This window comes from Coturnix japonica, chromosome 17 (assembly GCF_001577835.2).
Source record: "Coturnix japonica isolate 7356 chromosome 17, Coturnix japonica 2.1, whole genome shotgun sequence".
NCBI lineage: Eukaryota > Metazoa > Chordata > Aves > Galliformes > Phasianidae > Coturnix > Coturnix japonica.
Window position 1 is genome coordinate 7,998,200 of NC_029532.1, and position 15,212 is coordinate 8,013,411.

At 60.1% G+C, this 15,212-nt stretch overlaps 2 protein-coding genes across 4 annotated transcripts in view; one reads left to right on the plus strand and one right to left on the minus strand.

The window, feature by feature from the left end:
• NR6A1 (nuclear receptor subfamily 6 group A member 1) overlaps positions 1 to 4,952 on the minus strand; it is a 73,440-nt gene extending 68,488 nt beyond the window's left edge. For both annotated transcript variants that reach the window (XM_015879492.2, XM_015879491.2), the window contains exon 1: positions 4,868 to 4,952. In XM_015879492.2, the coding sequence (XP_015734978.1) occupies positions 4,868 to 4,934 (67 nt within the window). In that variant the 5' untranslated portion in view covers positions 4,935 to 4,952. The remainder of the gene's footprint in view (positions 1 to 4,867) is intronic.
• Positions 4,953 to 5,376: 424 nt separating this feature from the next.
• OLFML2A (olfactomedin like 2A) lies at positions 5,377 to 11,435 on the plus strand. 2 transcript variants are annotated; one of them, XM_015879495.1, is made up of 8 exons: positions 5,377 to 5,506; positions 8,381 to 8,641; positions 8,721 to 8,828; positions 8,990 to 9,175; positions 9,268 to 9,514; positions 9,603 to 9,821; positions 9,904 to 10,089; positions 10,205 to 11,435. In XM_015879495.1, the coding sequence occupies exons 1-8, from the start codon at positions 5,441 to 5,443 to the stop codon at positions 10,804 to 10,806; spliced, it is 1,875 nt and encodes a 624-aa protein (XP_015734981.1). In that variant the 5' UTR covers positions 5,377 to 5,440; the 3' UTR covers positions 10,807 to 11,435. The 2 variants fall into 2 exon arrangements, with proteins under 2 accessions (XP_015734981.1, XP_015734982.1); XM_015879496.1 differs by having other exon boundaries at positions 9,322 to 9,514.
• Positions 11,436 to 15,212: the final 3,777 nt, after the last annotated feature.

Below are 15,212 nucleotides of genomic sequence, written 5' to 3' on the forward strand. Positions count from 1 at the left end.
TAAAGCCCAGAGTATTTCTGAGTGAAACACTTCTGAATTGAGGGTCAGAAACGCTCTGCAGCAGAGAGGGCACAAAGGAACAGCACTTGTCCTTGGGGCTGGCACTAGGAGGGCATGCTGCCCTATGGCCAGCCCAGAGCCCTCCTGCACCCATAGCAAGCACCCAGCATGATGGGATGGAGTGCTGGTGTTATCACAACACTCCTGTCACAATTCGGTCATTATTAAAACAGAAGGAGGAAAACAGCCTGAGCAGCCAAAGGCACCAGGCCGCAGCCCTGCAGAGCTGAGCATGGCCACCAGCAGCCCCCTCCCACCACCATCCCACTGCCAATAACTGTAACTAACTGCACAGCCTTTCATAGAGACAGAGTCATAAACAACTTGCTTGTTTCAATCTACAGCAACTTACTAAAAAATAAGAACTCAAATAACCCCCGTCTACTGGCTATAATAAAAATATACGTAGACATAAGGCTCTATGTAAAATTACAGAAGTTTTTAAGACAAAATAGGATGAGCATCCAGAGGCATTCCCTGCCCAGGACCAGTGAGTGCAGACAACACCATCACTGTGCCGATACAAAGGCGCACCGATAGGGCTGGGGGTCCCACTTCCCACCCCAGGTGATTGATCATGCTCTACCCCTTAGAAGGGCTGATTGGTTTCCTGGTGCCAGGAAAATGATTGATGAACGTTTCAAGCCATGGGCCTCCCTTCCTGCTGGGTGCCCTTTTCTCATGTCTCCAGCAGGCCTGGGGAGCTCTTTCAAGACTAGGAAGTGTCATTTTTATGGATATCACCCTGTGGTAGGGACAGTTGGCTGAGGAGAGCCATACGTGAACGAAGATGAAGCAGTAAGGGTCAGCTCATGTGTTTGGATGACAAGGCAGTAGAGCATGCATCAGATAAGTTGGAAAATGCAAGGAGGCAAAGACAAGCAGCACAGAGACAACAAGCACAGCTGGATGCACCAAACTACCATACTCAGATCACTGCTGCAAGGCAGGAACACGAGCTCACACAGCCCTGCACTCAGCAGATGATTCCTCACTTCTCTCCAGTTTTACAGGCCAAGGCAATGCCTCCCCCCCACCACAGGCCCATGGGAAGTTCTGGTGGGAGACTGGGCTTCAGCTCTTTTTAGACACACAAACTCTTACAAACCCAACCTTAACACTTGCACGCATGACCTCACAGGAAAGGCACTGCTCTGCTGCTGGTCATAGAACTGCTCAGGGTGTATAATCTTACAGCAAAAGTGCACGTAACACACAGTAACAACATACTCTGATCAGTTTTTAATATGCACTGCCAAACAAAAAAGTCCCAGCTGTGAGAAAAGAGAAGACCTGTGGAAGAACAGGCAGCATTTGGCAGGACTGCCACGGACCTGAAGTCCTCCGCTTTGTTACTACACCATGACAGGCATCCTTCAAAAGCTGCAGAATTCCATGTTACATTTCCATGGGATTTTAAAGTTCCCATTGAGTTTCAGCAGGAAGAGATATTCCAAGGCAAGGGCACCGCAGCAGTGCACAGGCAGCCACGTATTACAGCTCAGGTGAGTTTTTAGCTTTTTTCTGATGCACAGGAGGGAAATAAAGAACAGCTTTTTTTTTAAGCTTCAAATAGACAGGAACGGCTCCAAGCAGCAGCACCCACACAAACAGTCACTGATGAGGCAATGGGAGGCAGAACAACCCCTGCAGTGTCTGAAGGACGTGGGGTCCATCCACCCTCACGCAGCCACCTTATCATGGGGCTGGAGCAGCATTAAGGCACTGCAGATACGTACTGCTTCCAAGATAATTATTGGTAATCATTTACCAATGCAGAATTTCATTGAAGCTGTCCTACTGGCAGCGCGTTTACTCCAAGAAAACAGCTTGTACTGAACCATGTAACCATCTCCATCAACGTCAAATCTGAAAGTTTTTTGTTTTTTTTTTTTAATGTGGTAATTAGAACTGTAATAATTAAGACTTAAGCTAAAGCTCAAAGGGTGCTCTTGTCCCCCAACTTCCCTTTCTCAATTAACTCCGCAATGTGATAACCAACGTGGCTTAAAGGCTCAAAAAAAAATAAAAGGAAGGATCAAAAGGCCACTTTAATACAGCTGGAGGGAAAGAATGCACCGCAGCTCACCAGCAGCCATCTGATGAGATCCGGGGCCAATTCTTTATGTAAATGACTTCATTAGAATTACCAGATTACACTGCTGAAGGCTTTATTTAAATAGACGGTTTATCAACAGGATAAACTGTGCTCTCATTCTCAGAGAATGCAGCCTAAATGCGTTTGTTCTTAGTCACCGCCATGTAAGAGTTGAATAGTAATTTAGTGAACCTCTTCCTCATCCCCCTGCTGAATAAAGCTATCAGAAGTGACCTGCTGGAAACTGCAGCAGGGCTGACACCGCTCCCCAGCAGCAGGAGGGGGGCTGTCCTGAACGGGAGAGTCCCTCCTGTCCTACAGCACAGCACCTCTACAGCACATCATAACCAAATAAGAGCACTATTATGGCAGTGTCACACCACCTGCCAAACGCTCATCGGTGGTCACAAAGACATGCATGGAGCCTTTCCTGATTAATGATCTACAGAAGCCATCAATACCGAATTCCAACTTCACACCAAGAGGCTTTTTCCCATCTCACCATCAAACCAAAATGGAGGAATTGGCTCTTCCTCAGTTGCAGACCTCATTCCTCCCTGTGAGCTCAGAACTGCACTGTTTGTCGCTGCGGAGTGAGATCCATCCCCCCCACACAAACCAGCTCTGCACCCAACTCACACTGTAACTCCTCCAGGACTCAATCTGACTTTGGCAGCGATGCCGTTCCACCACTCCATTTGTTTTTCTTCCTAAAGCTTCAAAGAAATGTTTACAGCAAGTCAGCTACAACCCAGCGATATCCACCAAGCAGCCTTTGTTAGGCAAAGGCTTATCTCATCAGATGCAAAGCAACCAAGCAGAAAGAGCCACTAAAACCATCAGTAACATTTCTAAGAGAGCTGCTGGAAAGGAAAGGATGCGAGCAGTACTTCTCTTAGAGCACAGCACAGCTCTGTGGACCCTTCTCTCTGCCACAAGGCTCACTTGAGTGGAGACCTGCCTGACTCTAAGGAACCTGAGGAGCTCTGCTGCTTTCCCAGCACATCCACCCTACAGCACTGCCCGCACAGCAAAGTGAGCATTGCCTCAATTGCAGACAGCTGCTCTGCTGCTGCTCCCACCGAACAGAACATCTTTGATGCTACTCGGGTTATTTTCAGGTTTCATTCACAGAAGAAAAACATACCAAATAAAAGCACAGACAAAGTGGTCTCCAGAAGGGACCCTGCTGAGAAGGAATCGTGTCTGCTGCAGGAGAAATCAGTGCCCTCATGAACTGATTTGGAAAACTAATGTATTTCACCCAGCACCATGTGCAGCATTACAGAGAGTGTCTGTTACACGCTGAGGGAAATCCCCCCCAGAAGGTGAGAGCGCCCAAAACGCCTCTCGGACATCAAGGCAGTAAGTGCTGCCATAGAGCCACACTGCTGCATTTCAAAGCAATGCTGGGGTTCCCCCCCACCGCCGGCAGCGCAGCCCGGCAGCCCGCTCAGGGTTAACCGGGAGCCACGTGCAGAGCTTAAGTTCATTAATGGGTTTTAACAGAGCCACCGCTAATGTAACCTACTTTTATACACGATGCCATAAAGTTTAATTGTTTTCTTGAAGAGCGAGCACAGATACCGGCACTTCGAGGTACCAGAAGGGCTAAGAACCTTTGTTAGGTGGGGAAACGCTCCCAGCCCGATCCCTCGTTGCCATTTGGGGGCATTTTCCGAGCCAGCAAAGCAGCGATCCCACCGCCCCGCTGCAGCCGGCCGGGCAGGGGCTGAAGGTCGCACGGTGGCTCCACACCGCGTCAGCACTGCGCGATTTTGGAGGCTCAGAAGCACGGGGGGGGGGGGTTACATCACCCACGGAGCTGCAGGTACCGGCAGCAACACACGCACCGGGCAGCTGGAAACCAGCGGGAGCAAACAAAAGGGATCCCGGTCCCACATCTCTCCGGGGAAAAGCGAGAGCAGGCGAACTGCTCGAGCTGCTGAACGAGGCACCGCAGCGGCAACAGCTCCCAGAGCAAGGCAGAAAGTTCGAAAGGAAAGGTGCAATTCCTCTCATGCAAACGAACATCTAAATAAAGGAGATAACACGTAACCAGCAACTCCGCGCCCGGAGTCACGGCCACGGGGGACATTCGTGGGTGGTCACAGAAATGCCCATCTCTGCACCGGGTGCATCGGGGCAGCGCTCGCAGGCAGCAAACGCCGCAGCGCCCGATAAGGAGCCCCTTTTGTTTGAGAGAATCCTTTGTAGAGAAAAGGGCCCGAAGATGGTAAAATGCAACCGTAAGCCATAAAAATTGGCAGGGACATTCAAGTGCAGATGCGGCAGCTGCATACTGGAAGTGTAAAAGGGCCCAAATGGTGCCTGCAGCGCGGCCCGGAGCGCGGGGGCGGCCCCGGGAGCGGAGCGGGGCACTCACCGCCCCCCGGAGCGCCGCGCTCCCCATGGCCGCGCCGGTTCCCGCCCGCGGCGCTCGGGGCCGGGGCAGCGCCCGGGGCACAAAGCGCGGGGCCGGGAGGGGGCAGCGCGGCCGCGGCCTTTGTTGTGCCCCCGCCGGACCCCGCGCCCCCACCCGCCGCCACGGGACCCGGTCCGGGACCGCAACGTGACACCGCGCCCCGCACCGCCTCGAGTCCCCGCGGTACGGCCCGGCCCGGCCCGCGCACCGAGTCCCCCCCCGCACACTCCCCGGCCCGGCGGCCCCGCAGCGCGCCCGGCCCCGCGCCCCGCTCTCACGCTCACCGTTGCGGGCCGGTCCTTTGGCGGCGCCGCGCGGCTCCGGGAGCTCGGCGGGCGGCTCCAGCTCCATGGCGGCGCCGGGGCCGGGGCGCGGCGGCTCTCAGGGGCCCCGGCGGCCGCGCTGCCCCATGGCCGCTCCGGGCGCTGCTGACAGCCCCGAGCCGCCGCTGCGGGCGCCGCGCACGGGCCGTGCCGGGCCGCCCCGCCTCCCGCGAGGAACGCCGGGAAGCGTAGTCCGCCCGCAGCGCCGGGGAACAGCGGGGAGCGACGCTCCGCCCCATGGCCGCCCCGCCCCCACCGGGACTCGGCCCCGCCCACCGACCCGCCCCGTCCCACGCGAGGCCGCGCGGCGCCAGGGGGCGGCCGGGATCGGGGCGGGGCGGGGCGGGGCTGCGGGGCGGGGCCGGGAGGGGCAGACGCGGGCGGCGCGAAGCTGTCCGGCCCCGGGGCGGGTGTCGGTCCCTCCGACGGGCAGAACGGAGCGCGGCTCGGGGCCGGGGCGGGGCGGGGCGGCTCCTCCCCGCGCGGGCCGGGCGGTGCGGGCCCTCGGTGCGGGCGCTCGGCGCCGCTCTCGCCATGCGGGCGCTGCTGCTCCCGGCGCTGCTGCTGCCGGTGTTGGCCGCGGTGCGCGGCGCCGTCACGGTAAGGAGCGGACGGGACGGAGCGGACGGGAGCGGGGTGGGAGCGCGGGGCTCAGGTGCGGGGCTCAGGTGCGGGGCTCAGGTGCGGGGCTCAGGTGCGCGGCGCGGGCGGAGCCCCGGGAGCCGTCGGGCGGGGGTCGACGCCGCGAGCGGAGCCCGAGTGGGAGCGCCCCGTGCGCTGCTCGTGAGGCTGAGTGCGGCATCGGCTGCGCGGGGCGGGGCGGCTCCCCACGCACAACTCGGGGGCTCTGAGCCCCGCACGCCGCGCGCCCCGCAGCCGCCTCCTTCCCAGCTCCGCGCGTCGGGTCGGGCCGCGTTGTGCCGAGCGGCCGAGGACGGAGCACGGCGGGGTTCCCCCGCGGAGCCGCTCGTCGCACACACCCCCCAGCAGAAATCGCATCGCGGCGGACGCTGCCCGGCGCTCGCTGCCGAAGGTCCCTGTTTCCCCATACGGCACGAATTCAGCGCTCGTGTGAGCGCTTTTGCGTAGGTCCCAGAAACGCGAGCGGCTCTGGGAACGTTCCTCGGCTCACGGCGCGGGGAAGCGGGGCTGCGGCCGCCCCACGGAACCGCCGGGTGTCCGCTCGGAGCCGCTGATGTTTCTGACACCGAACTCCGCAGTGAGAGGACCTTTTTTCAAGACTTCCTTGTTTATAACCTTTCATGTATAAATAGAACATACGGTTCCTGTTTAAGGAAGCTGTTGAGCGGGCAGAACGGGGATTAATGTTACCGCCCGTGCAATGGGAGCTCCCTTGTTGCCTGGCTTTAGGAGCCAGTGTCGCTTCCCACCTCGGTTTGCTCAACCCCGCGGGCAGCGCAAACAACGCACAGCGGTGCTACGGCACTTTGCACGCCCCACCTAAGCGTGACGCTGAGCCCCGATCCTCCCCAGAGCAGTGCTGCCAAGAAGCGATGGGAGGGAAATGGCACGGCCTGCTCTGCTCCCACGGGAAGCTGCCATCGGCTGGAAGGTGCACGACCGCGAGAGCTGGGGCTGCTGCGCTCAGTTTTGGGATGCCGCTGCGCATGTGGATTTCTGCACGGGCTGAGCCAGCAGCAGGGTTCCCTGTCTGGGAGGGCTGTGCTGCTGGCTCAGCCCACGCAGAGATGGAGGGATGAAGCTCGCAGCTCTCCCTCCTGTTTGCACAAGTGCTGACACGGCCATGGGGAGGTCAGCGGGGCTTGGAGCTGCAGTGTTTGCTAAGGGGATCCGCTCCCTGCCCACATCCCCTCGCTGCCCGGGGCGCCCTGCCGAGAGGTTGACGAGATCCTGTTCCATTTGCAGCGCTGCCAGCAGCCCGACGGTTTCCTCCTAGCTGCCGAATCCTTCTTTTCCCTATGAAAAGAAATGCAAAACAGAGGGGGGCTTCGCTGCCACCTCAGGAAGGAGAGTCTCCCGCTAGTGGTGTGGCCAAGGGAGCAGTGCTGGTCACTGTTCTCAGCCACCACTGGGTCGGGAAGGCACAGTGCTGGCAGAAATGCAGCGGCAATGCCCTTTCCCACGCCACATTGCACTCCTGTGTGTGGAGGATGGGACAACAAGAGTTAAAGCCATGTCCCAGCCCTGCCACCGGGTGTTCCCAGAGTGAGTCACACTGATCCCATGGCCTCAGGGTCCTCATGCTCCCAGAGGTTCTGACACTGCCTTCCCCACACCATACCAGGACTTGCCCCTGCCCATGGGCTGCAGGGGTGGGCTGAGCTCAGTGCAGACCTTGGCCAACCCAGCTAGGTGCCCACCTGGCCCAACCCCAGAGTCCCAGCAGACACCCATCACCCGGGGTTTGTTCTTTCCTGAGCCCCAGAGCAGCACTGAAGGGCTCACCAGGACACAAGCAGGAGAAGTGGCGGTGGAAGCGATCTTTGTGCCCATGACTGCAGGCACTCCCCCTCCCCACTGGAGCTGTGTTTGGGGAGCACTGTCCCTGCCACTGTCCTACTGCCCCAGAGTGTTTCCAGGACGGGTTCCTGAGAGGAGGTCCTGCTACCTGCTCACCCCCAGGGAAGTGTGTACCCTTTGGGCAGCCAGCAGCACAGCCAGCAGCACGGCCTGCAGCACACACAAACCACTTTTTCCAAGCCAATGTCTCAGCCAAAACCAGCGTGGACACAGTTTTTTTCACATGGATGGGTGTGAGAGGGAACAGGCAGCCCTCTCTGCTCCACTGGCGTCACTCTGCTGTGGTGCTGGCCCAGGGTGGGGAAATCTCAGCTGCAGCTGCTGCGCTGCAGCTCACAGCCCTGCTCACAGCATGTGGCGAGCAGTGCAGGACAGGAGCAAGTGGTGTTCCCCATTCCAAACCCACAGTGCAGCCACCTCCGCACTGGGTGACGCACAGCATCACTGAGCCCTCATGCTGGGAGCATTGTTCCCAAGCATGGCTGGGGAGAGAGCAGCTCCTTATCTGGAAAAGGCAGCTAACAGCACCCCAGGCTCGCTAGCGTGCATCAGGGCCTTGTGTGGGAACAAGGGAGCCCTTGATGCGCCGTGGGCCATGGGGGACCCCATCCGCAGAGCTGAGCTCACCCCAGGGCGGCTGCAGCTCAGCGTGAACAATCGGCTCTGTGTGGGGTGTGAGCTCCATGGCCCCCCCGGCCATGCTACAGCATGTGAGGACAGAGCTGCATGCCTGGGGCTGGCCAGCAGCTGGGAGATGGCAGCAAGAGTGGACACCCTGTTCCTAGGCACACGGTGTTCTGTGTGGGCAAGGGGCTCTGGGCTTTGTCACTGTCACTCGGGTGGAGGGCAGGGATGGAGCAGCCTGGGTTGGACCATGGCCTGCTGCCAGGAGCCTCTGGGGAGGGACGTGCAGTGCAAGGGGCCCAGCAGTGGCTGTTGGCCCCACGGGATCCCCCCACTGCATCCACCCAGGCGCTGGGAGAGGACCAGGTGCAGATGACCTCAGAGGGCTCCGACTGCCGCTGCAAGTGCATCCTGCGGCCACTCAGCAAGGACGCCTGCAGCCGCGTCAGGAATGGCAGCGCACGCGTGGAGGACTTCTACACAGTGGAGACGGTGAGCTCGGGGGTTGACTGCAAGTGCTCCTGCACCGCACCGCCCTCCTCGCTCAACCCCTGCGAGAACGAGTGGAAGATGGAGAAGCTGAAGAAGCAGGCACCCGAGCTCTTCAAGGTAGCTCCCAGCCCCAGGGCACCACAGCCATGGGTTGGGGCCCTGTGCTCCCCACCCCAGTCTGGCTCTCCCCCTACAGCTGCAGTCTATGGTGGACCTCCTGGAGGGAACGCTGTACAGCATGGACCTGATGAAGGTGCACTCCTACATCAGTAAGGTGGTGGCCCAGATGAACACGCTGGAGGAGGTGAACACCTTCCCCACTGTGTGCCTGCACCCAGCCCCGCAGCACCACAATCTGTGGCCAGGTGTCACTTGAGTGCTCGGGTTCTCTGGGGATGCTGTGGGCTCCTCTGTGGAACTTCACACCTCTTTTCCATCTCCTCTCCCTCTCTGTTTCTCTCCTAGACCATCAAGACCAACCTGAGCCGGGACAACAACATCATGAAGGAGAGCGTCCTGCACCTGGCCGACCAGATGAAGCGCTATGAGAACTACTCTGACATCATGATCAGTATCAAGAAGGAGATCTCCAACCTGGGCTATCAGCTGCTGCAGAAAGACGCTGCTGCCGCTCCCGACAGCAAGGCACAGGTACCCCCAGCCCCGCCATGCCGCAGGCTGGCAGCAGTGCCCACAGCTCCATGGTGGGGAGGGGTTGGAGGGCTCTGACCAGGCTCCCCCAGGACACGGCAGGTGGCCGTGGGAAGGAGGCTGCACGGTTCCCTGCTGTCCGCAAGGCACTGCCTGCCCGCACACCCAAGGAGAAACCACTAAAGCCTGAGAAGCCCAAGAAGGAAAACGCCAAAAGAGGGGGCCTGCAGCCCACGGCCAAGCCCAAGTTGCCTGCTCAGCAGCAGACCGTGGTGCGGGGCATCACCTACTACAAGGCCGGGCAGGTGGAGGAGGGGCAGAGGGCAGCCAGCAGCCGTGGTGAGTGCTCAGGGTGGGGTTGTGGGGCTGTGGGCACCATCCCATGGCTCCCCAAGGCCAGTGCTGACCCCACCACGTGTCCACACAGAAAACCCATCCAGGGCCGTGGCAGTGCCCGAGTGGCAGGAGGAGCGGAGCCTCGCAGACACCCCAGCTCAGCCCGGCACACGTGCAGAGCCCCTAGTGCCCCACACCACAGCTGCACCCAGCACTGCCCCAGCCCCACGCACTGCTGCCCACAGCCCCCCTGGCACTGCCCTCAAGGATGGGGCTGTCAGCACTGGGGGCCCTGAAGCGCCCAACAGAGGTGGGTAAAGGTGGGTGGTGTGGGCAGTTCCAAACAATCCCGGGCAGCACTGAGCCTTCCTCCCCTCCTCCTCCCTCCGCAGTGAAGGAGGTGGAGTGTGAAGGCACCATCCGCTCAGTGGACCCCCCCACGGAGCACCACAGCTATGGGCGCAATGAAGGGGCCTGGATGAAGGACCCGGCAGCCAAGGATGACCGCATCTACGTTACCAACTACTACTATGGCAATAGCCTGGTGGAGTTCAGGAGCCTGGAGAACTTCAAGCAGGGTGAGGGCTGGTGGTGGCACAGGGCCCCCAGGCTCTCTGTGCTCCCAGCACGGGGCATAGCTCTGTGCCTGGACTGTTGTCACCAGGAGCTCTGAACACCTCCTACCCCTCCCAGGCCGCTGGAGCAACCTCTACAAGCTGCCCTACAACTGGATTGGCACAGGGCACGTGGTCTACAACGGGGCCTTCTACTACAACCGGGCCTTCACCCGCAACATCATCAAATATGACCTGAAGCAGCGATACGTGGCTGCCTGGGCCATGCTGCATGACGTGGTGTATGAGGACACGACGCCCTGGAAGTGGAGGGGGCACTCAGACATCGACTTCGCAGTGGATGAGAGCGGGCTTTGGGTCATCTACCCCTCAGCGGATGATGACTACACGCAGCAGGAGGTGATCGTGTTGAGCCGCCTGGACCCTGGGGACCTGTCAGTGCGCAAGGAGACCACCTGGAGGACGGGGCTGAAGCGCAATGCTTATGGGAACTGCTTCATCATCTGTGGCATCCTGTACGCCGTGGACACCTCCAGCCAGAAGGAGGGCCAGATCTCCTATGCCTTCGACACGCACACGGACACCGAGGCAGAGCTGCGGCTGCCCTTCCTCAACGAGTACGCCTTCACCACACAGGTTGACTACAACCCCAAGGAGAAGGTGCTCTACGCCTGGGACAACGGCCACCAGATGACATACCGGCTGCACTTCGTGGTCTGAGTGCTGGCCGGGGTGCGGGAACAGCCCAGCTCCCTGAGAGCTCCCTCCACCCAGAAGCCCCACGCTGTGCTGCACGCTGGGGCTGGGCTGAGGGAGCCCCAGGGTGAAGGGACACCCCCATGACGTGGTGGCTGCTGGGGCTGCAGGGCTGCGTCCCATCTCTGGCGGCTCTGGAAGCCAGAGGAGCTCAGTCCTGTGTGTCCCCACGCCGGGCACCCACCCCAGCACCGAGCGGCTGCACCCAGCCTGGCCCCTCTCCTGCTGCAGCCCTGGGTGCTCTTGGCCCACCCAGGACCATGTCCTGCAGGGCAGGTGCAACTTGGGTGCCGACTCGCTGGGAGGAACAGCCACTGATTGCTATTTTAGAAGACATAATTAAGATGCCTTTGCTTTTGCAGCTCATTAGCTTGTTATTTAAATGCATTCACAGGATCTGTGCGCTGGCACAGAGCAGCGTTGGTGTGACGCTCTGCCCTGCCTGAACCCAGCACCAGGCTGGGATGGGCACATGGCCAGGGAGCTGCAGCCTTCGTGCTCCTCCCCAGGCAGGGCAAGCGCCCTGGATCGCTTGGCTTGGTTTCTGTCAATTTAGAAGTGAACAGTATTAAAAAGTAACAGATATAAAGCCACGTCGTCTGCCTGTGTTGTTCCTTCCAAAGCCAGGCTGGGCTGGCATCCGGCAGCTGTGCCATGGCTGCATCCCACAGCACTGAGCACCGGGAGCACAGCCTGGCTCATCCTGAGGAAAAAAAGAGGAGTTTGCTGTTTCCAGGTCGGAGCTGCAGCCTGAGAAGGAACATCTGGGAGCTGGATGGTGCCAGGAAATCCGCTCTCACTACAACCTGAGCTGAGAGAACAGCTGAGTGTGGGCACAGGAGGCCGCAGCTGCCCCAACCCACTGCAGAATTTGGCAAGTGAGACGCTGCCAGGGGGGCCCGGGGAGCAAAGGGGTGAGAGCAGCCCCGGGCAGAGCGCCCGTCCAGGGCACGGCTGCAGCTTCCTGCCGGGAACAGCCCCTTACGGCAGCCTGGCACTGTCCCGGGGCCGCAGGACGTTCTGCCCTGCTCTGTTTCTGCTCTGTTCCTGCCTGGAGCCCAACAGCCCGCAGTGCAGCGCGGTGCAGCGCATCCCCCCGCTCAGCCGCCAGTCCCCACCGCGGGAAAGGAGCCGGCTGACTGTTTTCCCCCTGGCTGGGTTCCTGCCAGGCTTTTATCTAACGATCCCCGGCAAATCCCTGTCCAAACAATACAGATTTCTGACATTTTTTTGCAGTAAAGTAAACTCCCAGCACATCTCTAATTCCAGGGCTTTGTTGTTCTTCCGCGGGGGCTGCCATTCTGCTCTGTGCTCTCTTGCTGCACGAATCCAGCGACGGGTTTGGAGTCGGGGCATCCCTCCATTCCGTCTGGGAAAGAAACCGGCAAAAACGAAGCACGGCCGCCCCGTGTCCCCGGCCGCAGCGCTCCCATGTGGGTACCCGCATGGCACCCGCAGCGCCTCCGTCCCGCAGCCAGGCAAGAGGAGGGAGCTGGGGCCCGAAGGGGCGGGGAGTGGGGAGTTCCCAGGGTGAGGTTAATGAGAACCGCGTGGCTGGAGGGCAGCGCTGGCTAATTGCAGCCGCGAGGACTCCTGCGAAGCGCCCCTCTGAGAGCACGCCCGGGCTGCCATTAACACCGGGATAACAAGGAACGCTGCGTGCGGATGCCGGACGTTCACTGAGAGCAGCCCTTCCCCAATGGCTGCGTGCCCCACCTGGGCACCACAGCCCGGTCCCATGGATCTACAGTTCGCTGCTGACCACCCCATCCCGGGGCTTTGCTCTGTGTGGGCGTTGCAAAGCACCCCCGCTGCCTGCCCCTCTCAGCAGTGAGCACCAGCACCAGCAGTGAGCAAAAACAAAGGGCCTTTGTCTCCCCGAGGGGTTGTTGTGATGTGTTCTTCAGGCTTCCCCGGCCACCCACCGCTCTGTCTCTTTTTCTCAACCTAAAGTCACCCCGATGTCTTTCTCTGTCATTATGTGCCATGCAGTCCCATGCAGCCGCAGCCACGGAGCCGCCTCTCGGCGCCTGCTCAGGGCTGGGACACCCGGCTCAGTGATGCCTGAAACCTCCCTGGGTGCTTCCAACACAACAGAGCTGGGCCAGACGCAGCTCTCCTGCCTCCAGCCTGCACAGTGTCACTTGTCCTCACGCTGCTGGCCAGGCAGGGTGAAGCAGGACAGATGCCACCAGGCAGGCTGCAGTGGGGACACGTGGCTGGGACAGGACGGGCTCCTGCTGTGCCAGACGCAGCTGACTTCCAGACATTCCTCCTGTGCGTGCCCAGCACCACCTCTGCTCATAACGTGATTAAGAGATTAAAATCCCTCTGCGTGGCAGCGAGCAGCAAATGAAGCTTGAGATGGGGACATGGCGGGACTGCAGGGCCTGAGGCCATGGTGACACAGCACCCGGGGAAGGGTGGCCAAGGCTGGGTAGGAGGTGGCTGCGTGCACGGCATCCTTTGCTCCACAAACACCCTCTGGTCAGCAGGGCACACACCAGTCCTGAGGGGGCTGGCAGGATGGGCAGTGCAAATAAACTCCAGTTCCCTTTAGCCCTCTCTGCTTTCTTCCCAGTTACTGGCTGGTCTGTGTGCAGGATGCAGAGCAGGGTGCCATGCTCAGCATGGGCCTCGTGCTCTCCCAGCTGGAGCCAGCCCTACTGCAGCTGCTGGAGGGTTGGTGCCTGCCTGGATCTGTAGTGCCAGGCACAACGGGACCCCTGGAGGGAATCAGCCCCATGCCAAGCAGCTCAGCCCTCATTCCAACTGCAGAGCCCCACGTCCACAGCTGCCATTTCCTGCTCTGCCAGCCATGCCGGCCCCGGGCCACACAAGGAAGGCTGCTCCTCCTCCTGCAGGGTGAAGAGCACACTCCCATGGCCACCTGCCATACACAGCCCCATAATGGGCATCGCTGGGAATCGTGCGGTCACAGTGCTGATGGGATCCACAGTGCTCAGTGAATTCCACAGAGGCAATCAGCCCTTCCCTCCCTTCTTACCTCTGGCCTGGGCTGCTGATCTGGGGAATGAGCAGTGCGTGTCAGGCAGCAGATGGGAGCATGCCCTGGTGCTGTGCCCACATTGCAAACGTGCTTTGAAGCCGGAGCCAGCTGCAGCAGTCTATTTTTATTGCCCTCCCTGACCCTTCTGTCCACACTGTCCCCGCTACGTGAGGGTCTGAGCTCACTCACGGGGAGAGCTTCCCATTGCACCTTGTGGGCACATCCGTACGGCACCCACAGCCCTCGGGAGCCGTCCTGCCTTCCTCTCCCGCCTCGCCCACCCCGCACCGTGGGCTCCGCAGCCGCCGGTCGGGATGGAGCGGAGTCACGCGGCCCGGCCGCAGCCCCACGGGTGCCGCCCCGCGGTCAGAGCCGGCACGGCGCGGCTGCCGCTCCGACACGAGGCCGAAACGCGGATGGGAAGCGAATTACGGCTCATAACCGCACCTCGTGGAGCTGCAGGAACACAAACAGCAGCACACGGCGCTGCGACTTCAGACCCTCAGAGATGGCAGCTTCAAGATGCTGCTAATTTAGTCTCTGCAGGTCAGCAGCACGTTGTCATCTCCGGGCACAGCGGCGCTGTCCAGACCTGTGACTTCCCCTTGGATATTCAGTGCCTGGTAATTAAGGTTTTTCTGCCCATTTCTGACTGGTAAATGGCGGTTAATGACAGCCTGTTGGATCTCCTATGAAGATCCTCCCTAAGCAGTGCTGCTGTCACATCCCCGGTTGGGGGCACACAGCAGCAGCCACATCACACATACTTTGATGCTGCCACCAGCACTGCATTCAACTGCTCCCCATCTTCTTTCAAACCACCCCACAGCTGGAGCTCCATGGCAGGCAGTCGGCTCCTGGGGTCAGACATGGGTCTGGAATTTACACCCCACTGCTCAGGACAGGACTCGTGGGCCATCAGGGCAACTTCATTACCTGTGTGTGCTCCTCCATGACAGGAACGCTGCTAAGAGCCCCCATGCTTAGTGCTGCCCCTGGCAGTGCTGGGGCACAGATGCCTCTCCAAAACAGTCCAAACTCACCCATGCACAGCCCGTCCCAGCCTGCCCCATTGCCAGGACACAGAGCAGCCTCTCCCTCCCCATTCAGGCATCGGGTTCCTGGGACCGGTCCAAAGCTCCTGTTTCTCTGAGCAGGCTGCTGCTGGTCACTGCAGGGTGTGCAGAAATGGGAAGCAACCTGCCTTGTAACCCCACCTCTGTTTAGGTGATGTATCAGCCTCTTGGAGCCCAAGCTTCCACATGCAATATTCCATCCTCATGCATGCAGCCTGGACCCCTGCAGGACGTGAGCCCACAGCTTGCCTGGCTGGGTCTCCTTTAGTGCTAAACATATATTC